The sequence below is a fragment of the Saccoglossus kowalevskii genome, chromosome 3, assembly GCF_978046115.1.
Source record: "Saccoglossus kowalevskii chromosome 3, keSacKowa6.1, whole genome shotgun sequence".
In the NCBI taxonomy this organism is placed as follows: domain Eukaryota; kingdom Metazoa; phylum Hemichordata; class Enteropneusta; family Harrimaniidae; genus Saccoglossus; species Saccoglossus kowalevskii.
The window spans coordinates 12,641,351-12,665,355 of NC_140643.1; the positions used below are offsets into that span (position 1 = coordinate 12,641,351).

General features: G+C 35.9%; 2 protein-coding genes across 4 annotated transcripts in view; both read right to left on the minus strand.

The window, feature by feature from the left end:
- The window catches only part of LOC102805447 (glycine receptor subunit alpha-1-like), a 30,510-nt gene extending 11,106 nt beyond the window's left edge, over positions 1-19,404 (minus strand). Inside the window, exons 1-7 of one of the 3 annotated variants that reach the window (XM_078013755.2) lie at positions 18,445-19,404; positions 17,765-17,921; positions 14,656-14,726; positions 14,352-14,419; positions 13,108-13,331; positions 8,113-8,195; positions 18-155 (exon numbers count right to left, since the gene is read on the minus strand). In XM_078013755.2, coding sequence (XP_077869881.1) covers positions 18-155; positions 8,113-8,195; positions 13,108-13,331; positions 14,352-14,419; positions 14,656-14,726; positions 17,765-17,844 — 664 coding nt within the window. In that variant the 5' untranslated portion in view covers positions 17,845-17,921; positions 18,445-19,404. Of the gene's footprint in view, positions 1-17; positions 156-8,112; positions 8,196-13,107; positions 13,332-14,351; positions 14,420-14,655; positions 14,742-17,764; positions 18,075-18,444 lie in introns of those variants that run through there. The other 2 variants (XM_085496773.1, XM_085496774.1) reach the window with 2 other exon arrangements.
- Positions 19,405-19,625: 221 nt separating this feature from the next.
- LOC144362636 (glycine receptor subunit alpha-2-like) overlaps positions 19,626-24,005 on the minus strand; it is a 49,437-nt gene continuing 45,057 nt past the window's right edge. Inside the window, exons 7-9 of the mRNA XM_085497289.1 lie at positions 23,573-23,802; positions 20,459-20,584; positions 19,626-19,889 (exon numbers count right to left, since the gene is read on the minus strand). Of these exons, the coding sequence (XP_085353415.1) occupies positions 19,626-19,889; positions 20,459-20,584; positions 23,573-23,802 (620 nt within the window). The remainder of the gene's footprint in view (positions 19,890-20,458; positions 20,585-23,572; positions 23,803-24,005) is intronic.

The following is a 24,005-nucleotide window of genomic DNA, read 5'->3' on the forward strand; positions in this document are numbered from 1 at the left end:
ACAATACAGATACCCACCGACTGTAGGGTAATTCAACGTTTTCTTGAAGACAACCGGGTCACCAACTTGAAATTCCGACATGATCACTTCACTCGCCATGACTGCTGCGAAATCGTCATTCCAATCCAGTTGCATGTCTCGGGTAGTATATCCAACTGTAAGATAGACAAATGGGTCAAAGTCAACTTTCGTCTGCTTTCACAAAATACCTCGCTATAAGGGGGACATTTTAGAAATATCTCTCTATAAGAGGGACATTTTAGAAATATCTCGCTGTAAGAGGAACATTTCAGAAATATCTCGCTATAAGAGAGAAATGTTAGAAATACCTCGCTATAAGAGAGAAATTTTAGAAATACCTCGTTATAAGAGAGAAATTTTAAAAAATACCTCGTTATAAGAGAGAAATTTTAGAAATACCTCGCTATAAGAGGGACATTTTAGAAATACCTCGCTATAAGAGGGACATTTTAGAAATATTCATGTGAATGTGCAAAAATAAAAAAAAAATAGCCGGTGAAAGTTGGCGGGAATAAATAATAATGGCGTTCGTATGACCGATACAGAAATGCGTGTGTGTTAATGGTGGTCGCATTTAAATCTTTGATTTAGCCACTAAAGTATTCTATAGAAATAACAAAAAACTAACGGTGTTGACTCAAGTTGACATGTGAGACGAAAGTGTTCATGTATTGAGTAGACATGTGATGTTAATAATACAATAAAGTCGAAGACACTGAGTGCCCACTTATACAGAACGGGATGCATTTGAGTAGGAAAAACATATACTCGTTGACATATGCCATTTTTTTTTACAAATTTAACTAATTAATACATATGATCTGATAAAACCCACTGTGACGTCATTTGAACTTGATGCACAGTTCTGATTGATATTAGTTGATTTATCCTCTGAACTTACAAAGACATTTTCGACAGGGAAAATATAATTATAAAACAAAGAAAGAGCTTGTCAACAAAGGTGAGTATCCGCTGTTCATTGTAGCGGAAAGACGAGCCGATGGAATTGAACACCCTATCCGTAATCTAATAGGTTAGACAGTTGAGATATGTCATTGAGTACTTGATTTTTTTTATATAAAACTGTCACGGAAATCGATTATCACAGTAAATATTTCCAGCTGTTCTCAAACTGAGATGTTTACCCTGGAACAATTAAGCCACCGTAGTAAGTAACAGTCGGTCGCGTGCACCGTAGAACGACTGTAAGAAGATGTAACACTAATCAACCAGCTCGGCGCTTTTCATTCACACATACACTTATATACAAAATATATGTGTGTATGCGTCGTTGGCGTCGCATTTTAAAGTAGTGGCAGCAGTAATAGTGTAATATGTAAATTCAAAACACAAATGCTTCATACATTGTACGTATGAAATAAAATAAAATAAAAAACGCAAATAATCCTCCCGGGACATTCGCAATTTATTTAGTGGAGAAGCAAACTGTGTACAACCATACTCGTGTGGAATAAAGGTGACTTCGTCAGTGATCTCTTGCTTTACAAACATAATCAAAGCGATGAAAAACAACATTCGCGAAAAATAAAACTATCGGATTATTGGAATTCGGTTTCCATTAATCATACGAGATTAACTTTAGATGGATCGCACGGAGAATAATGATGGATAGGCAGAATTGTAATAAATAACCTAGGCTGAATACAACCCGCAACAAAAGAAAGATGTGTTGGAATTACTGCAACTTAGTAGAGACTCTGTGAATCATTATACATGCATCAATTGGCTCATCTATTTCAGGGTGCATCTTCTTTTAATATTGCATTTCTGTTGATTTTCATATATTTATTAAATGTCTGTTTCAGTTTTATTAGTACTCCTCCGTAAACGCCATTGGTTTACATCTCTATGGGTTCCAATCGCAATCTCAGGATGTTGATCTCTGAAATACGACTTGATTACTTTGATGCGTGTCATATTGAGTAAAAACAAAAACAAACACGCACTGTTTTGGGTGGAGTAGCGTGGAGGTTTCATAATCCAATAAAGCTGTACATGATAGCAGCAGTTGAAACGGTGCTTGTTTTATTTAAATTGTGATGCTCATTACCATTGGTAATTTGGCGTTTCTAACGACAGAAAAAGCAATCAATATCATCTGCACCATAAAAGGTCAACGCTACAAATGTAAGAAAATATACTACGGCTTATGTCGGCTATTCTATAGAGATTAACGCTTCGGTAAGTTTTTAAATAAGCCAGCTACTTCCTTCAACTGCCTGTTCAGTTTTCAATAGACTTGTGACGTAGTTACTGTGTATCAAAACCTCGGAAAATGGAGAATTAACAAGAGTACTGAAGCATGAACACTTTTTCGAGAAGAAATACACAAGTCTATTGTGGATGTATTCACAAAAAGCAACTAACAGTTTCGCGATATGCAATCAAGAAAAAAGACGGATGTCACATTTAAAACTTTTGTTAGGGTGATTTCTTCATCGATTTTGCTGCTGTTATCTGACCTAAGATATAATGGTACATCTGCACGTGTTGTGGCAACACACCGCAAAGACGAAATGCTAATTCTAAGATGCGTTTTCCCAACAGAATTATTGATTAAGACCTGTGAAAAGCAATTAAGTTATAAGATCCATGTTGTTACATTTACCTCGCGGTTGTGACTTTGATAATATAAATTTGAAAAGGTGAATCGGACTGCAGCTGCACGTATCTGCGAATAATAATGTTACAGCATTCGACAAAGAAGCTATATGATGGATGGTTATAGATATGTAGATATCACACAATAATATTGATGTTGTTGTCAGCAAATTTAAATTTTCCGTATTGCAACAAAATATCAATTATATGTTTGCGGCCACGTGTCCAATGACGTCATTGCAACTGGGGCGTTTGTTCAACATTTGTTGTGATACCCATCAGAGGTTCACGATATCCGGGAGATGTCAAAGTTCACCTAGTCCTGCATGGAACTGCAAATACGACGTACAGGTAACATCAGAGGTGTAAACAACCATGAAAACCGAAGGTATATTTAGAAATAAAATACATGACACGCCTAAAATGACATGCGTTTTTTTAACCTCGACCCGTGAAACATTATTCCGGCCATATTGTGCCCGCAGATTCATATTTCAAAATGATCGATGAATATGAATATCATAAATAGCTCCAATATAATTCACATACAGATGTTTAATGCATGTTGACTCTGAATACGGTATTATGCTATTGTAGGTCTGAGAGCTCAAAAAAATACTGCGCGTTTGATTTTCACGAACTAGCAAAAAACTTCAGGACAGAGAATGATTTGTACTAAGGAAAGATGTCCAAGGGAGATTGTTAGGGAGAGATGAAAACACGCCACGGGGTATGAGTGTAGCAATACGCCCCGAATCGATAAACAACACATGCTGATACATAGATTAACACGGTTCTACTGTTGGTTGTCATTTCCCAATGCCATGGAAACAGTCAATTTAATATCTCTGTAATCGACGCAATTGTGCCGAGGTGGCAACATAGTGACTTGGGCCGTGAAATACGAGACGGTGACAGGTAACGGGATGCGGTAATATAATATTTCCCAATTAGTTGACATTGCACTGATAGCGATGGTAACTCGTTACGTGGTTTGGTAACTGAGAGACGCGGTAACATGGCAATTAGTAATGTAATACATGCTGTAACGAGCTTACAAGTGATGTTGTAAAAGGGAATTCGCAACGCGATTCACCATTAGAAATAACACCAGTTGCTAGGACGACCAAGTGCGCATTTTACACCATTCTGTAGTAGGCGATGTACTTGACACCGTATTTGTGAAATCGATTGCATTTATTGTTTTAACTGGAAGGCATGGCTGTCATCAATTCACTGATTTACAGCAAAATACATTCCCCACAAAAATGCATTGGGTAAAACGTATATCTCGCTTTTAACAAAGACTACTACCATTAGCCATGGACCATTAGGCACGTTTATCTGTTGAGTAGCAGCAAGATAAATACGGAATATCCACGTACTCAATATCATACAACATATGCTTGTTTCGTGAACGTGCTGAGCTGATATCATGACATGTTTTCGGGTTTTCAGATCTTTCCCAATTTGCGTTACACCAATAGATGACAACGATGCTCAACGTTTGGTCGACACATCATAGGACGTCTTATATATAATTAAATAGTCATTAATCTGATATATTATCGGAGAATATAACTGTGTTTTCATTACACTATTCCTATTACCGCTGATTTTCAATGTAATTTTTATTTTCATAGCAGCACACGAATGGAACCCGCGAACGTGCATGACAAGTGAGGAACAATGGAATTAACCAGTTAAAATGAAATAAAACGTTGAATGGGGATATTCCTAATATTACTTATATTGTTTGTCAAGCTACTGACACACAAATATACACGATACAGGATTCATCGGGATTTTCGGTGCATTTGATAATGCCAAAATAGTTCATTTCTACAACTTCACCAATTACCATTTTCAGTGGTACTAATATCAAGTACATTCAATCAAAACAGATTTGGTGACGTGGACAACATAATTAAACGACTCTATTGCTAGTGGGTCTTTTATTAAGGATTCGCCATGTTCAACACTAGCCAAGGCGGAGCCAGTAAGATCATATAATTTAAATTGGATATCCACAACGACCAGCGTGGCATACACATCAAAGTCCAGCTGGCAAGGTATGACGAAATGCACAGCGTGTGTATATATTAGATCAGGTACGGCATTTACGCTGCCACTATTTAGTTATATGTATTGACTCACGACCACGGTCATGCAAACAGTCTAATAGCTTAATATGCAACTGAAATAATTTAAAAATTCGATTTTCGCCAAATTTGTACAAGGTATGTCGCAGTACAAACCAGAAGGATGTATGTATATATGGAAGGCCTTATATTTGGGGTAAGACAATATTGAAAACACTTTGTAAGGCACCAGGACTGAAATATGACATGTAGATGTAGGGTCCATGTGCTATAATCTACGTACGCCAGGCATACAACATCATTCCTAATGTTTGTCCACACATATAACAACAAAGCAAATCGCTCAAATCCTTTTGCGACAGTAATTCTGAGTGCTATCTAGGTAAATACCATTAAGCAAATCGTACTATCGTTTTGCAACAAGTTACAATATCTCATCTAACGATCGTATAGTGTTGTTAAAAGCATGGGAGTATGCCTATTTTGTGAACAATATTGATATTGCAATCATTCGAGCGATGGTATTTAGAGAAACAAGAGTCTCGTTTCAGGAAAGAAAAGCAACTTGATATAATAGGGCAAAGCAGTGAAATTGACGTGCACATTTTAACATGTGTTTCGAAACATTACGGATCACTGGTTTTGATGTCAATAAAATAAAATGTCAATGTCACCAAAGTAAAATGTCAACGTCAAAATGACAATGGAAAAAGTAGATAATGGAAATGTTGAAAATTACACTTTTAGGGTATAATGCCATGAGACGATTTGCGTTGAGTTGGCTTTTCAAGCTTTCCTTCCTTTTTTCAGAACTGAACATAATTGGTACATATTTGTAAAGGTTAAAGTTTATGTTCACAAAATCGTTTCCATATGTTATCATTTTGCTTGTTTGGTTGTTCGTTACTACTTTTTAAAAGTGTAGGTTGACTACGGTCCATGTAAAAATAAAACCGAAAGTTCAATTTTTATTTTTGAATCAGGTTTATTGATAATTAACGTCAGAATATAGACATGTATAAACAAAACATGTTAGTTCATCTTTTTATTTAATTTAAGTATACATGAGTACAATCTTGTAGGTATCTAGTCTCGGCAGTCACCGCAAAATACGCTCGAAACTATTCCCAGAAACATGACCAGAATACATAACTGATCTTTTTAAAACGGTACTTAGTAAAATTTCATTTGCAGCTCTTGAAGACATAAATCACGTCACTTCCGTTGCAAGGAAACGTACAGCTGGTGCAACGCCGCGCTGATTTACACCTGTCTAACTATAACGGACATATATAACCGTAAGAAGGCAGCTCATGATGCATATTAAATACTAATATCCTCAAGAATATCCTAAAGTAATAATACAAAGTTTCCCTGAAACAGCGCATCGAGAATCGGTGTAACAATAATCAACAGGCACAGTAAGAGTCCTTCAGTGGGTATTCCCAATAATGTTTATGCATTAGATAAGAATATAGCATATTATGTATAAACTGTAATGGTATCTATGACCCTAAAGTGACTTTTTAAGTACGTACCAATTAATATATGAGATGTTCAATATATGATTGTGCGTGTGTGTAGCTTTATTTAAATCTTAGATACCATCTCAGCCTTTCAATGTAGGTGAATTTAAATAAAGAAAACGAGCAATTCAAATTACAATGAATTCAAACATAGTTCCGTTGTTATTAAATATATCTGACATATTTTCAACCAAATAACCGGTGGATATATATACAACCATTACTTTGCATCATCAATATTGAAATATCTTTTACGTTCATTGAAATGTTTATATAACCGGAATGTTCTATGATTAAATCTGCTACAGATTTAATCAAGAAATCAAGAATAATAGAAGACATAGCGAAGACAATTTATTATCTAGAATTATGATGTCAGTTTGTTTAAGTTGTACTCTTTACAGATTTGATATTACAATAAAACAGCTAAAGTAGCTTCAATAATAGCGTTTTGAACAAGGTTGCGTACTCCATAGACTCGTATATGGCATGTCAATCATGGATTTATTCGTATACTTATTGACTAACGTTTTTCATAAAGATGAAATGGAAAAAGGAAATTTGGATTTGCTCGACGATGATTACTCAAGAGTTGATTGACAAAAAGTGGATAATGGTATCCTTGAGCATGGGTTCAGACTGAATGTCTATTTTGAGGTTAATTGCTATAAACTGACACATTATTTTTTTCGCCTAACCCATGTGCCCTGAGGTCAAATACACTTCTGGACAATCACGCGACTCTTCTAAAATCTTCGATTTTCTCCCTAAATGTAATTTTAGTCGCCAGGAGACACAAATGAAACTAAATACAGGTGTGGACAGTCATTAGTGAATATATTGAATTTCAGTATAGTGATTTCAGCAGTCAGAACACACATATCGGCACTGACACCAATTATACGGCGGGGAAAATATGATATAATGTAAAATGTTTAGGAAAGCGTACTGTGCTAATTTTAATTACATACCATCCGTAGTCAGATTACATAGTTCGTAAGGTTGCATGGTTCACCAAATTGTAGGAATATTATCGCTTTCGTACTCCCATGCTTTCAGAATTCGGGTTATGTAACCTTTTAATGTCTGTAAGATATCGATCTTCGCTTTCATGTCACTAATACATTGCGTACACTGCATGATGCATTGTATCAACAATAATCGCACATAAGGTTGATAGATATACTCTATCAACATACGTGTTAATTTTAACAAAGTACACGCGACATCTAACGCCCAAGGTAACAGCGTCTCTTTAAACATTATACTGCGACGGTATTGCAATACAAATGTTCACTTTATTAGAAGTTAATCTTGCGTATAGCCACGAGGCACTTGGGTGATACAACTTTTATTATGGACATACTTGTTCAGTATTTAATCAATCAGCTTGATAATTGCCAGTGGGGTTGCCGCAATAGATATGCATGTATCCACAGTGATGCGCCGATGCAATCCTCTAAACATGGACATAATTGCTTTCATTCAGGGTTACCACGCTGTTATTGACAAATAGATTCGAAATTAAAATCTCCTACAGCCTATAAGGATATAAGTGGTTCAGCAATGATGAAAACACCGTAGTCTAGCATGGAAGTGGCCGATATCACTTCACGCTCAGTCTTCTTACATGTAACTGCCTGATTAGAAATACTGGAATTGATGACAAGCTGATCAAGGGGACTTGACTGATGGATGTTGGATATAGGTACCTATGCAAACGAAGTATAATCAAGCCTCATCTAGTAGGGAAATTTAAAAACACACCAATTTAAAGAATAGAGAAAGATACCTCTCCAACTGTTTCCTTCATTACTAACAAATTAATTTCCTTTACTTACAGCTTTCAATTTGAAGACCACATGTCTGCTTATCCATCGGAAAACGATGTAAATACAAGTGACAAATAAGAACCAGGCTGACTCTGTGAAAGCAATGAGACAAGAAAAATAAGAAATCAAGGCGTAGAAAAGCATATTTTTTATTATTATTTGACGACAATAAATAGGTAATTATATCACACGTAATATGCAATATTAAATTACCCAAATTATTAAATGAATTCTATTCTTTGCACATTGGTAATGAATAAATAACTGCGGCATTAATGTTTGATACATGTTAAAAAAAAGGCTCGAATCTTTAACGTGTTGCGCCGCTATATAACTGTTCATTTTATTGTGCCTGACCTTCCATTAAATATAATAATGATTTATCATCGAGGTATATATATATTCGCCGCACGAATAGACATAACCTTTTTGAAGCCTGTTACAAGGAATTCCAAGTTATTAAATCTCGCACAAAAACAAGCCGTTGAACATTATACAAACCACTACTAATGCATCAAATAAATCGACAATAAGTACGGTCTTTGAATGAGCATGACCAGACTGCTTGGAATTCTAAAGAAAATCACGTTTCGCACTTTGTAGCGTGCATGCTCTGAATGGAACGCTAATAGTGAATGCCATGTCATCGTGGAACAAACGCCATTGTTTCAATATAAATATGGTATATTACGGTCAGCGAACTATCATAACAGTGTTTGGGAATTCAATGAATGCCAAGTGCGTTTATATGTATATTTAGTAATAGTTGTCCTTTCAAATATAAACCAGCTTAGACGGAATTCATATTACCCATGCTGGAATGACAACATGGCAATGTTATCATATATTGCTCTGTGTAGGGGGCTACTGTGATTCGTTAATTTTTCATTTCAAACGCAACACGATAACACCTAGTGGTTATCAAAATTCCGAAGTTATTTACTGTGACTCTATGTGTGCGACGGTTTACAATATCACATGGCAATATAACTTGCTAAAACATTATAACAGTCTAAGTGGTAGACGCATATATTGATAGACACATTGTGTATATACAGAATATCTGTGTAACTGTTATTGAATCTTTCTAATTCGTGGCTGTTATATTTGAACATTGTTCCAAGGCATAAATATAATGTATCGGCTTCAGAATCAATACAATTGAAATAATAGGAAATAATAATGTTCTTCAAATGTACAAGTCTAAAATTGGCCCATAGTTTAAAAAACAGAAATCGGTTATTTCTAAACGTTGGGAATTCAAATTTGTGGGCGTAGAACACGTGCCAGTATAAACCGGTATTACATTTACTATAAAATGATAATAAGTCCCCGTCATATAGTTATCCCTTAATATGTCAATCTTTACATTTATCGACACCTTAGAAAATGCATGCGAAACACAGCGAGGATTGTCATACTCTACGTGCCATATGTTCTAGTGCTAAGCTTCCCTATTAAATGCCATCGTCAAAAGTGAATATGAAAGCAAATCCACCAGAACACAATGCGATAATTTTAGCCATGCGATTGTAAGTGTAATTCACGGTCGTATAAAATTTAAGTATACGAATTTTCTGAAACTGGTGTTTCCATATTAACCTGTAGATCAAGAAATGATATTACAAACGTACATATACATTATTTCATACTGAAATAGACCCATAATTATGTATTTACTTATTATGTCAAATAACTTAATTACAAGTGACAATAATTCGACATATGTAGATTTTGTTAGAATCAATCGTGCATTCAATTTTGGTTTCACGCTCGATACAAAAATTCACAAACTATAAATTGTAAGCCATCGTTGTGTCCAAATAAAAAAATCATATTTTTGTTTTTCGATTACGTGTGACCGAATTTACTATAATCGATTTTTATACTATGGACGTAGATATGTCTCGTAACGACGGATTTCGCTATTTGCAAGAGGCGTTAAACTGTGAAAAAAATAAGCCGTTAAGTTATTTTTGATCGCGTGGTAAAATTCATAATATTAAATGTTAATGTGTTATTCATGTAAACGGGATGTTATTGAAACATTCGGCTGCATGCTTGGCTGAGTAATTTATGTTGTTTTTGAAGAATAAATGAAACCCAGGTTCAAGAACTGATTCGATGCATGGCATTGTATTTCGAAGCCTCGCGAATTTATTTTCACAGTGTTCACACCTTAATAAGTTCAAATTGGGCTTAACAAATGTGTAACATATGACTATATAAATGGCTTTTTAACATTTCAGTCGAACGAATCTGCATCTACTGATGATTGTTTTCACAACATACAGTAGCTCTTTGTGCGCATGATCAAACTATTCTGTCAAAACAATACGCCACATATCTGTTAAGTTGCCTGAACTTGTCCGTAAAATAGTCGGAATCTCATGTTCAGACATAGCAATAGTATTTATTGTAGAGCTACAATTGTGTCTATGTATTTAATTTCCTGTGCATTGAATATTTTAGTAATCTATTTGTGGCAAGACGTTGTTGTCTCTATCAATGGCTCCAAAAAAAAAAAAAAAAACAGTTGCAGTAGATACACAATGCGTCTTATAGAAACAATCGACCAGTTTCTAAATATTTATCACCGTTAAAACAAACTTGCTAGGAACTCCATTATTAACATTTTGTTGCAATAAAATAATGCAAATTTACTGTTATATTCCAAACTGAATACAACGACAAATATGATTAATATCCAAAGAAAGTTGTCATCATCTCTTACTTTGTTCCCCGTGTCAAAACAAAGATTTAACTACTGTATTATTGAATGCCATTCCCGTTTTTTATTTGAGCTAATATTGAAAGGTTGTTCCATCCATTTCATGTAAATAAAATACTCAATCTTACTAGCATATTTCTGAAACTATGCATTTTCATATTGATTTCCGTTTTTCTGAATGGAATGTCAAAGGTTTTCCATAGGTTTCTACGCTGATTGAATAAGTTCACATGCAAACTGTGCAGCAAATATGACCGTTAGGAAACACTCTTCATGTCTACTTGTGCTACCACTCTAACATATTAACAGAGCTGTAAAAATCCATTTGTAGTAAACAGCCAGCAATTTAATCTTGACGTTCTTTCAAAATTCCAAATTTTAGGACTTAATAAATGTGTAATTATATCACACGTAATATGCAATATTAAGAAAATAAAACCGGGTGGTAAAAAAAAAATATTTTTTAACATAGATACACATTGTCAGTATAACATAAAAACATTTGTCAAATTTAAATACAGATCCATAGATAAAAGCTTTAAGGTATTTGTATTCGGGTTTCATTTTTAACTGTGTGTTTGAACAAATGTCTCTTGAAACCTGGGTCTCATTTTAAAACCATCTTATCGAGTGCTCAGCGTTCTTTGATTGACGCAGACCGCGTCACATTAATTGCGTCACTGATTATAAACCAACAATACTAAAAACGGTGCGCATACTAAACAGTTAATGTTGCATTAAATGAACACCATATAGTATATCTTGTGAGATTTTCAACCGTAATTGTATACGTGCCAGTATTTACAATTTGGTGCCGTGGGTTGTAACGGTGCTCTCTCGATAGAGTACATAAATGGGCGACATGATAGATAATAGTGAAAAATGTTAACAATCTGCAGTGTACATAATACGTATCACAGATTAACATACAGTAGTATGTATCATCGTTTGATTAGTATGTATTACCTAAAGGAAGCTGTGACATATGCACTTGATATAATAATTATTTAGATGGTAGGCTATCATGTACTATATTCTAGAAAATAAAACGATTAGGTAACGCTAATAACTCGATGCCATTCTACAAAATAATCAACCTTAAAACAAATGCAAGTGGTTTATATTTTTTCCCGTATCCAATTGCACATTTTAGTGTTATTTTCTATTAACGTAAATGTTATAGTGCCTTGAGTTATATAACGGAAATAACCTTTGACCTTTACATATTAAAGCATCCCTTAGTGAATCCGAAAATAGTTATTAGATGAAAGTGTAATTAGATCTGCGGATATCAGTTCGGCATCTAGTCTTTATTCTCAGTGATGAATGAAAAAAAAGTGCAACATTTGCAGTTTACATTCCATAACCCGAGTTGTTGTCAAAGAAACACGATATGTACTCCCGGGAATTTTGTTGCGTAATTCTCTCAGACTTTGAATACCGGAAATCAATGTGCATCTTAGCAGTAGAGTCAGATAACGAAATGTTACATATGAACTGTGTATGAATTAAAACGATCACTGGTTTTAATGTTTCCAGTGAACTAGATCTAACGATATGATCACTAGCCTAAAGTAAAATATCAATTGATACTACAATGCCCAATCTAGAATGGCAAACGCATTGTGTAGGTCTTTTCTGTTTTACATTGTATACAACAAACTGAACAAGAGCACGACTAACATTATTTTGCTAAAGGAGATAAACTGCAAATCAAATTCAATTCAATTCAATAGGCAAGGCAGCATAGTTTTTATTTATTATTTCGTCATTGTTAAGTCTTTATACGAAACATCGTTCACATAAAAAGAAATTAAATTTTACCCAGCATGATGTCAAACACTTGTCAAAATGCCACTCACGTCATGTTTAAATTTTCTTTTTGTATTACTCCCTGACATAAAAGTTAACTTGATACTAATATTCTACATTTATGACTATAACACCGTACAATTCATAACATTTGCATGTTAATCCCCACATAAATTGTCATGCCAATATTCATCAATAAGCCAGAATAAATGGGGCGACCTAGTCAAGGTAGACTACAACACGAATATTTCTTGCATTTAGGAAATGTTTGTAACACACTAATGGAATGATGACAACCATATTCCTGGTATTTATTATAAAGACTCGACATATCCGGGTCGATCATTTCTACAGATAGACTGTTGAATACATCAATTCTAGACTTATTCATTCTATCCGTTTATGTGGCAATCCATGTGGGAGTTGCCTATTTGGAAATCAAATGACTCATGCAGTCATACCTCATGTCATAGAGAATTCTTCCGTCTGGATTGATTCGTATATGCTTGTTATTCATGGTAACTTGATGCAGTTTCCCTTCTTTCACGTTCACAAAATACAAATCCGGAGTCCAAATGTGGTCCAGTAATTCTGAGCCCGATCTAAGATCAATGGGCTCTGTGCCATTGAATGCAAACCGCGGGTCGTCCCACTGAAGAGATAGGAATAGCGTAGCACCATAGTCCTGTGTACAAAAAACAACAACAAAATAAATGGCAACAAAAACCAATAACGGCGTGAGATATAGCGCCACGTATTCTTTCCATTTCTGGAATTAATATATGAGCTGTGACAGTAGCTGTCAAATATTTAGTTACATCAACTTGAACTCGACTCCATGGGCAGTAATAAGGTCCAAAAACACATATGGAAATTATTATATCGAGAGCACAAGAAGGATTGAACTTAAAGTCATATCATGTATATTTGATTAATATTTGAAAGGACATGCCAATCAAGGTTTTGAGTCAATTAATTAGATTTTGTTTCAGAGACAGAAATAAAGTCTTCTAATCTCTGACCTACAGCGGTTTAACGGCGCGATGAGAACGTAACGCAAGGCATCATATTTTAATTTCGTTTCGTAATCCGTTTCAACACTTTTGACCTCTGAGACTTTTAATTTACCGCGTTCAGCATATGCAAGCATGAAACCGACATTCATAGCAGAGTGCGTTTAACCATCTCCGTTCCATTATTATAAAATATCTGCACGCATGCTCTTCATACCTAATTTCCTTTGTAACTTTACTCGTCTAATTGGATTTTACTTTAAACCTAACGAGAAAGTCCACGCTGTTCACAGAGATCAACACTACTAACCAATGGTCAACGAGGCAAAACTTCGATATGCTTTGTACGCGCTTTGTTTTTTTAATTTTCAAACATACGGATTTGATGCCATATTCAGAATTTAATTTTTCAATAACGTGAATAAATATTTTCAGAATAACGATTTAGTTATCATGTCTAAACCAACAGAAAGTAGATTTAAAACATTATTTATCAGTAATTAAAACAAATGCGTTCAAAATAAAATCGTAGATCTCTTTAATTATGTCTATGTTAGAATCAATGAGATATAATGTTTTAAAGTAGCCGCCAGACGACCATAGAAAGATCAAATCAGATAATCGAAAATCACGTGATACGTCTTAGTTTTATTGCGTTATCTCGAAACGTGCATTTGGAAACATATACTCACCATAGAAACCTCGGATAACGAGTGTATACTGGTGAAATAAACAAACACTGATATATTGACAGGTGGGCCTACGTGATAAAAAGTAAAAAGACTATTATCGTCTGAACGTAGATAACCAACTTATCGTGATATATATTATATCTAGAATCACTTTGGATTTCATAAAGCTTCATTTTAGGTTCAAATATTCCAAGTTGATCCATTCAAACAATAGTAGATAGTCTAACTAGAATGATTGGCAAACTCGTTTAAAACAAGAAACGAACAACGGTGGCTGAAGACATGCGTAAATTGGAAAACTTACCTTCAGCGTTTGGCCTCAGTTCTTTATCGTACTCCGGGTCTTTGATGACCGCGTACAGATTTTTCTTGTACCTGTAACGAACAGAGCTTTTGAAAAGTACGTATTATGTAGAGTCACGTGAGGCCAGTATTGTATGTCGAAAAATAAATTGAAGTTAAAAAGAAGCTAATTCGGTAATATCGCAACATAAATGAAAAAAGCAAAAACAGGGCATGCGTCCTTGTGTAGAGCTCACACAAATTTTACATTGTTCATTAGGCATTACCGCTTTAAACAATTGTATATTGCAATTGAAGTGTACACACCCGATATTCCAGTTTAGTGCTACAAGTTGTAATTATACCAAAACACCGAATTAAAATTGAAAGCGCATACTTGAACTTAGCACGCAGGTGAGTGAGCGTATGACGGTGATTATTATATGGCATATGATCGTAGCTTAGTGAACATAGTTATGCTAATATCATGCATTAACGTGGGGACCAAGTGATAAAACATTATCAAAAATAAAGTCGAGTTAGATACAATGTCAATGTGAAAAAAACGTACATATATCGCCAGATTAACGATATTAACAAGTAATTCAAATCATTCTTTGCTGCCAGCATTTGTCTTTGATCTACTCGATTCAATATATTTCAGTCGGCAATGCATTGTGCTCTACAGGTCATTATTTGTTTTGTATAAATACAATTCATGAATCCAAATTAACATCGAGAGAGTGTGGATAATTGTAAAAGGTGTTTGTTCCCCGCCGACACGCCAACGTGCGATGTATATATATATATCACTGGCGTTGGCATAGTAAAGTTAATTTCACAAACGACACTTCAATGGCAATCCAGCATATTATTCATCACTTGCCTGTTATGCGTGATATACGGATTGGGGGTGGTTTTAGATTATATTGAATTATGTGTTTACTTTAGTCATAAATATGAGGTCGGGGTTAGGATATCTGAGTGAGTTGAATTGATTATAAAAATTGCATGGTTATTAATGATGGCCACATTCTATGTAAACAATAGCCATAATCCACTGCATGGATATGTATATAATATAATATACCTACACCATCGATGAATTGACGATACATATACAATTATTATTTTGTCCACCTCTAGTGATGTCGGGATTAATAAATAAAACAAATGTAAATGCACCATCAAATAATGGACACGAAATGACAATAAGCACGGCCTGTTACACCTCTCCAATAAAATAAACTTGTTTTAGCGACAATGGCGAATTTGTTATCTAGGAGCCAGAGTGTATCTGACATACTTTGGTTATTTCAAATCAGTATCATGTCATTCAGGATCTAATTTTGATCTAAATCCCACAAAAAGCGCGCAGGAAATCGGGTAGAGAGGCGAGGATTTGCTCCGCCGCCATGTCAATTTCGACCTGTATTCTGATTGTTACGTGTCAGTAACAGCAGGCAATGAACAGATATATGTCGACATGATATAACATTGATTCTATGTTTTAGTGGAAGTAGTTGTGTTATCAGAACAACGCCCAGGGTTGGAGATCGTCAATCCTGTAAGCATAGATTGCGTTTTCGGATATACGGACATAATGGCTCCTCGGGCGTCTCAATCAAATGAGACCATAGTAAACAGCCAGTGTGACCAGCAGGTAACCCGATCGTATGAAAGGCCGCAAACGTCATAATCGTGTAGTCGTATTTAAACACAATTTACCCGAACAGTTCGACTAACAGCTGTAATAACCTATCAGCGGGAGGCCTCTGTAACGTCCCTTTTGCTTTTAAAAAAAATGACTGAGAGTGAATGTGTTATAAACACAATTATTGAACTGGTTTGCAATGGGTGTGATGTAGCGGTACGTTTAGTCACACAACGAAGTGAAGTTTATAGAGTGCCATTTCCCTGGCTAATATAATACAGGTGCAATTAATTGGCACTCTATAAGTGATCCCAAATAGTAACGTAAATTCACGGAGGTACTATAAACGCGTAGAGCTAGATTGAAACACTTTGCATATATTACGTTGACCCTTTTTAAATTCAATGCGGCTCGCACGAGCATTTCGAATAAAATAACGCGTGAGTTTTCGTATTATTAGAAGTACATATAGCTAATGAGAAAAACTCACACAACCCACGATCGTTGTTCGACAATGCTAGAGGCTACAGTTCGTCATTAAATGACGGTGCATATGTTTGAGCACGGCGCGAGTATCCACCGTGAGGATTGCATTAGTAGCTAGCGCAAAAAACAGAAATTTTGTTTTAGTATTTGTCCATCAGCCATAGTAAGCATCACCACAGGTAACCACCATGGTGGAAAGTTTTCATCAATTTCGCATTATTTCTGATGAAACTGCTAGTTCCAGGTCAGCCGGAAAGATGCAATCGAAAATCTATAACTACGTTGATTCTTTTCTACAAATAAACTCAAGAAGCTCGCAGTGTGTTTATGTTATATACAGCTTATTATAGTTGACATCAGCCCTTATCAAGCCGATGGGGTTTTAAGAAGATCAAGCAAATATTTCGATTATATTTTACTGAGCTATGTCGTCATATGAAATTATAGACAGCAAAATGCAGTGCCGTCTGTTGAATATTGATTTGGTATTTATTCGATGAAACCATAGAACTAAACAAGTTGTTGTCCGTGAAATTGAAATTGAAATTACATGATTATTTCAATAATTTAAAATTTGTGTATGCATTAAAACATGCATCGTGGATATGAAGACATGGTAACCATAGTTAAGAGCCAGTCTAGATATGAATAACATAGAGATAGATGATAAGCTATTGGCAACACCTTTCATAGCAAGCATGTGATACAAGTAACAATGTGTCAGCCACAGCTTGTATAAAAATAGAAACAACTATGGCTGTTCTCATTTTTAGCGGTGGATAGCGTGAATTGTTTACTCCAGGTCCGGATGCCATTAAAGTGCGGCATTTCTACAATATATACTGCACTAACGCGACGTATATATAACGGATGACATGCGTGTAGCACAAGCCATTGAAATGTGATGCCTGTTTATATCGTGTTCCTACTCCGCGTGGCCATATCGGCAGTGGTTGTACGTGTTCACTGCAACCAACTTGATGTAACCTACCTGATGTTGCCCGTCGCTGACGTTCCCAATATATAAAAAGCAATAATGACACCGTGTAAAATGATATTCTGTGGCGACATCTTTCTTCGCGTGTAGCGTCACTGATAAGGGATGGCAAAAGTACGGAAAGTATGTCCCTCACGCGGTGTAGTGGGAGCTGCAATGTAGGAGAGTACGTTTAGAAACATTTCTGACGTCGTACACAGCTGGACCAATCAAGGAGTATGGGGAGTACATTGGCGGGTAAGAGCGTACATCGTTCCGCTATGTAATGTGTCACCCGGCAGAAATCACCTTACCTGCTCCCTCTTCCACATACACTAAGCCATTGCGTGAACAATAAATTACGCCAGGTTTATTGGACGACTGATTTCACCATTACCTCTGTCGTCGATTCATGCATCTAATTCCTTGTAAAGTTCTTTGATTAAACCAACTCTATTTCTACGCCACACAAAGCATTTTAATACTTTATTCATTACCCAACGAATTAGCTTCCCCAGTCTCATCGCAGCTGTTACTGAGAGATTTATCTGGCCAAATTAATCTTTGCCATACTAAGACGGAATAATATCTAATCGTATATGTCATATTTTCTGAATACAGAGCATTGATTGGTCACGAAAAACACATTGGCGATAAAGGATTTTTAAGTACTAAATGATGGCAAAACTACCTACGTGGATGGGCGCTTCTTCTCTTAAAGAATGTCTCTTCTTCCCAATCTCTAGTCGGTCACGTGACAGTTTCTTTAAACACCTGACCCCTTTGTGTCGTTATCGTATATACGAAGACGTCGTCACCTAACACGCTATCGGGCGATTATCGTCGTTAGTGGGTTTTTTAAAGCGAGCAATCAACAGGAACTTTGTTAGTCTAATATACGGCGACATTGTTACCGATAATTAGCAAGTGATTTTGTCCGTACTCGTACATCTAAATTCAATAGTAGCTGGAAAGCGTGCACGAGGTGTCAGTGAAAACTGTCCATTAAATTAATAGATACTATAAATACGTTTTCCTACTCTGTTATAAGTAAGTGTAATTATTGTAAATGATCTTGAAACGTCGGAATTAATCTAGCACGTCGAGGAGTCGACAAACCCGACAACAATGGAACACAAATAATATGTGATTGACGTTGATATTTACGTGACGTCTCTGTTTAGTAGGAAAAGTTGCATCTTGATGCACTCATGATTGCCAGTGTATTGTTGAATTGAAATCCTATGCTGATGATGAACGTTCTGATCTTCTCTCTTTTATGCCTAAATTAAGCAGCTTCTCTGGATGTTACCGTGACAACGTGGCTAGTGAAGTGTTTCCAACGGAAAGGTATGGCCTCAAATCAAGACGTCGGTCGATGAGAACAGGTATAGTGCGATAGCAATCAATAGCGTCAACACGCCGTGATCAACCGACGTGATAAAACACATTCCGTGTAAGGACAGTGTATAGAAACCCAGTGGTTAATCGGCTTTGTGTATCACGCATTCACGTCTACGGATACAGGGTAAAATTCCTCAGTCGCAGTCGGTAGTCTGGATCTCTATATCCATCGTGGAAGACTACAAGAGCACAGTGAGCAAGTAATAACGCTGACGTTGATCGTTATTTAAGTAAAAATGTATTTCCAAAATGCAGTGTGTTCCGCTTAATTAACCTCCTCTTGGTATAGCGCTGCGATTGGATGATATTATAATAGTTCAGCTGGCTATCACGTGCCAGTGTGTTGCCAGCCAACATGTAAACATACCGCGTGTGCATACATTTAAACCATAGATTAATATTCGGATGAATTATTCAAATACTACGTTACCAATGTAAAACAAAAAGACGAATCATATAATCGTTGATAATATTAACCGTAATAATTATGTAAATAATAAGGCCAATATACAAAATTGAAGGCTGCAAAGGTGACAGGAAAAATAGTACGTGAATATCTGTCAATTCGTCGAGAGATTAGTTTATATCCTTTATTTCGTAACGATGGCGGCTCGTCGTAGAAAGAATCCTCCATGTAAATCCGTGTCTCATGATTGCGGTGTTGCAGTCCTGATTTACTGGTTAATTCTAAGAGTTCGTGTTCATGGGGAGGCGTCCTTCTGTCCACGTTAAGGCTCTGTAGGGATGAAGCATAAGAGAAGGTTTGAGAAGGTGGAAGACCCAATTATTTTAACTGCTTTTCTACACACTAATCATGTCATAGGGTTGAATGAAATGAACGTCAGTTACTTGGAGGGAGACTGTGATGTATGTGCGATACGCAGAAAGGGGCGTGTGTGCTTGAAGACAAGTAAAATAATTGCATAGCTCCCGGGGAATTGTTATTAACCATGCGTATATTTTTCCGTCGGACATTTTGTGCTGTGTGTGTTGGTCGATTTGTTTTGCTATTTTGTTTTCACCATTTGCAATAAAGTGCTATTCAATGCATGTCTGACTGAATTCGAGAATTAACGCCCGTAGTCATTGATTTATAGTGAATATGTTTTACAGAGCTGCTTTTAGCTATTTTACACAAGTCTTCACAGCGGGAATCCAATATACAGAAAATAACATGATCTTTGTGTCTAACAGGTACTTGATATTGAAAAAAAAGTTTAGCATAAGGAATTTATAATAGGTACAGTGTAGAAACGAGCAAGGGCGCTCTGCATATGCATTTAGCCAAAACATCGTCTCCCTGACCTGTCGTCTCCTGGCCTTGTGAGCATCACAGGTATCCGTGGCTTTATGAAGATAGCTGGCTACGGCAAACTCCAGTAGAGCCGCGAATACAAACAACGAGCACACTAGCATCCATATATCTATTGCCTAGCATAGAAATGAAACAAGCAATATTAATAATTAAACCTAAGAACAAATTATACGTCTGGAAAAATAATTTGCTCACGTTCACACCCGACCGCGTGCCTGCAATGAATTTGAAATTTGAAATGCCACCGTGAGAATATCGGCAACTAGGCACGTGCGAGTATAATTGCTTCACAATCATTTTTCAGTTCCCCGGCAACATCATCTTCACTTAACCGCCAAGTTCGATGTACTTAGAAATCTACGCAACATACTCGCACACAAAACGAATTACCTTAACGTTTTTAATGTCATTTTAAAAAAGAATGAATGAATGAATAAATAAACCGATTCTGTAGTACAAATCGATCTATGCCAGAATACAAATTTAAATTGTTATTTTTTCAAAAAGGAACTTTGACCTCTGTATCATTCAAGCGCCAATATGTAAAAAAAAGTATTTTAGAAATATCAAACTCATGTGGCGGGCAGAATTTAATTAAGAAGATGAATCACTTCGTCGCACTGGTCATTAATAACATTCAGACAAATGCCGTGTAGTGTGCTTTGCATTTAATTTAACTATTTGCGCTATTCGTTACTGCAGTGCATAACAGAACGTATTAATTGCATTACGAGGTCCTGTCTGGTTGGGTTATGGACTGTACGTATGCAATACGGAAGCAAACCGCCAGTCAAATCCCATAGCTCACGTACTTATATACAAATAACGTGAATACGAGGAAATTGAAAAAATCTTATTCTCAGCGGCTAATTGGGTCGTGTCTCGTATGTTTAATCGCATTCAACCAGGGAGCTTTATCAGAGTTTTGGGAAGAAAAAAGTAAACAATACGATTCCGTATGGTCTAATCAGGCTAAACTTTGATAAATCTTAACGACGAGAACGAACATCATGAAAATCCAATTTACTCGAAAGTAATTTAATAGTGTATTTTTTAACAATTGGAGATGAAATAAGGAGTTGCTTTCATTGATGAGTGTGCATTCTTGAAATAAAGACAACACAAAGCTTATCACCAAATCGTATTACTACATTGATGGTTGAACGTGCCCAATACAGTATTAATAACGCGGTAATCTTAGCCTTGAATAATTCAGAAGTGATTTAAATGCATCAAAAGTGATGAAAAAAAATGAGGAGGCTGCCCTCCACGCAACTATAATTCAATCCTTCTTCTGACAAATGCACGGGTCGGTTTCTGTGTGATGGCAAAATTGCGAGTTGATTAGGCGAGCTTTGTGGATTTGGTCAAATGACAGTTGACGAAATGTTAGTAAATCCAAGAGTTTTTTTTTCGCAGCAGCTTTTTGGATAAGAAAATCCACTACGTAATTCAGTGTATGTCATGGCTCTTAATTTTGCTATCCACTTCAGATCATCTATAAAATGAGTTTTGGCAAGCCTCTAAGGCTGTATTATTCTCAACTGGCGGGCGAAAGATAAATAACTTATATTTTATTTTCCATTTGAAATATCATCGTAAGTATTTGGGACAATTCCCAACAGAATTTCTTATTATTCAATTAAGCCGAGAAGCTGGTGAATCAGAATAACACGCGGAACATATGGACACATAGCCATAATAAATGCCTGAACGACTACGGGGTGAACAACACATTATAGTAGATATTTAAAAAAAGAAGAAGAAGTGACCGGGTGGACTTACTGATTTGGCAATCATCTGCAAAGAGCCACCTTATGTTACAAATAACATGAATATAAAAATATATTCATAATAATTTGCTTTTTATTCATCAGTTCAGAAATATTGAATTATAAATTTAACTCGCATAGCAGCCAGAAATAATGGCCACAAACATGTCAGATAAATTAACCTGTCAAATAGGTAAATTTGTACTCGTCAAAATAACGACTGAATACACTTATAATTGGGTTGGTATGGTTTCTGACGGGAACCGTAACAACTTTAAGATCGCCAATTAATAATACATACTAAATTCATTTTCGCTCTAAAATGGCGTATAATGATTGGCATATGATAATAGGTGTACTATAATGTCCATATTACTGGTGTTCCAATAACCGACTTATTTGTTGTAATTTTAACCTAAAATTAATTATATATTTTAACACATGCTGAATATTTGTTGCTATCAAACTATACTAGTATTATCATTGCAACTATAAAAACAGCTGTTATAACTGTTGTAACTAGCGCTGTCTAAGGTAAACACATCGATGTTATTTCTATGTACATTGTTTGTCTTGAATGTTTAAATAAAATATATTGAACGGATATTTAGAGTTGTAACTTTCATTTCACACGCCAGTATGTCAACGTATTTCATGCAAAGTCGATGCCACAAGGACTGATTTCTCAACTTTTTGTACTGTTGTATCGAATTATTTTAAGAATTCAATGCCTGCCGCCAAGTAGAGAACGTTTCTGTTTGTACGCGTGACGTACATTTTTTTTTATGAAATAAAGAAATTAGCACCTCTTCCGGTTAACGTCACTGTGAAAAAGCGCCCACAGAATATCGAGAGAAAAAACAACACATTAATTCATTGTAGCATCAGAATGCGATGCATTGATTTCCATCTTTAACACTTCTAAAATGACGTACTGCAAAAATCCGGTCTCAACAATAACCATTGCATTTCAATAGGAATCACAAATATCTCAGCATTTGTGGGGGGGGGGGGTCGCATCGATATGCAAAATGAATGCAATATTCCACACAAATGAAACTCATATTAATCCAAGTGGTTGAGATGTAGAGTGGTTGTTATTGATCGCAGCGCAAATAGATTATTTTCTATATGTATAACCGCGATAGACACCCAGAGATGAAGAGATTGCAATTTACAAACGCGTGTGTGCTATACTGTTATCCCAAGAGGGCGCCATGCACAGCAAGTATAACTGAAAAGCTTTCAACATCATTAATGATATATTATCATTCTCTAAATCTACCTCTACAGAAAACCACAAAATATTGAACATTGTATACGTTACTCTACCTTGGTATAAGAGACTTTTGCCAGTGAAGTTCTTGCTGTGGAACTCAACGTAGTTAAGGTTAAAACTGTAGTGATACCCAAACTTGCCCTAGCTGGTGTTGCGTCAACACTCAACCAGAACGAAACCCATGAGAGTATAACCAATAAAAATGAAGGCACATAATGCTCCATAACGTAGAAAATGAGTTCTCGGTGAAGTGAAAACTGACATTGAAGCTGGGCGTAATATCCTGTTGAATTTTATAAAGAAAATACATGACATAAACAAGAATACTATAGGACATGTGACATATGTACGTGTAGAACGCGTGTTCGCCTAATTCATTTCGTGATATTAGTAGGAAAAACCTCAGGCCGAACGAAACAGCACCATCTCGGCGCACTCATTTTAGCTGGCGCGAATTACTATCATACATATATTCGAAGGAAGGGA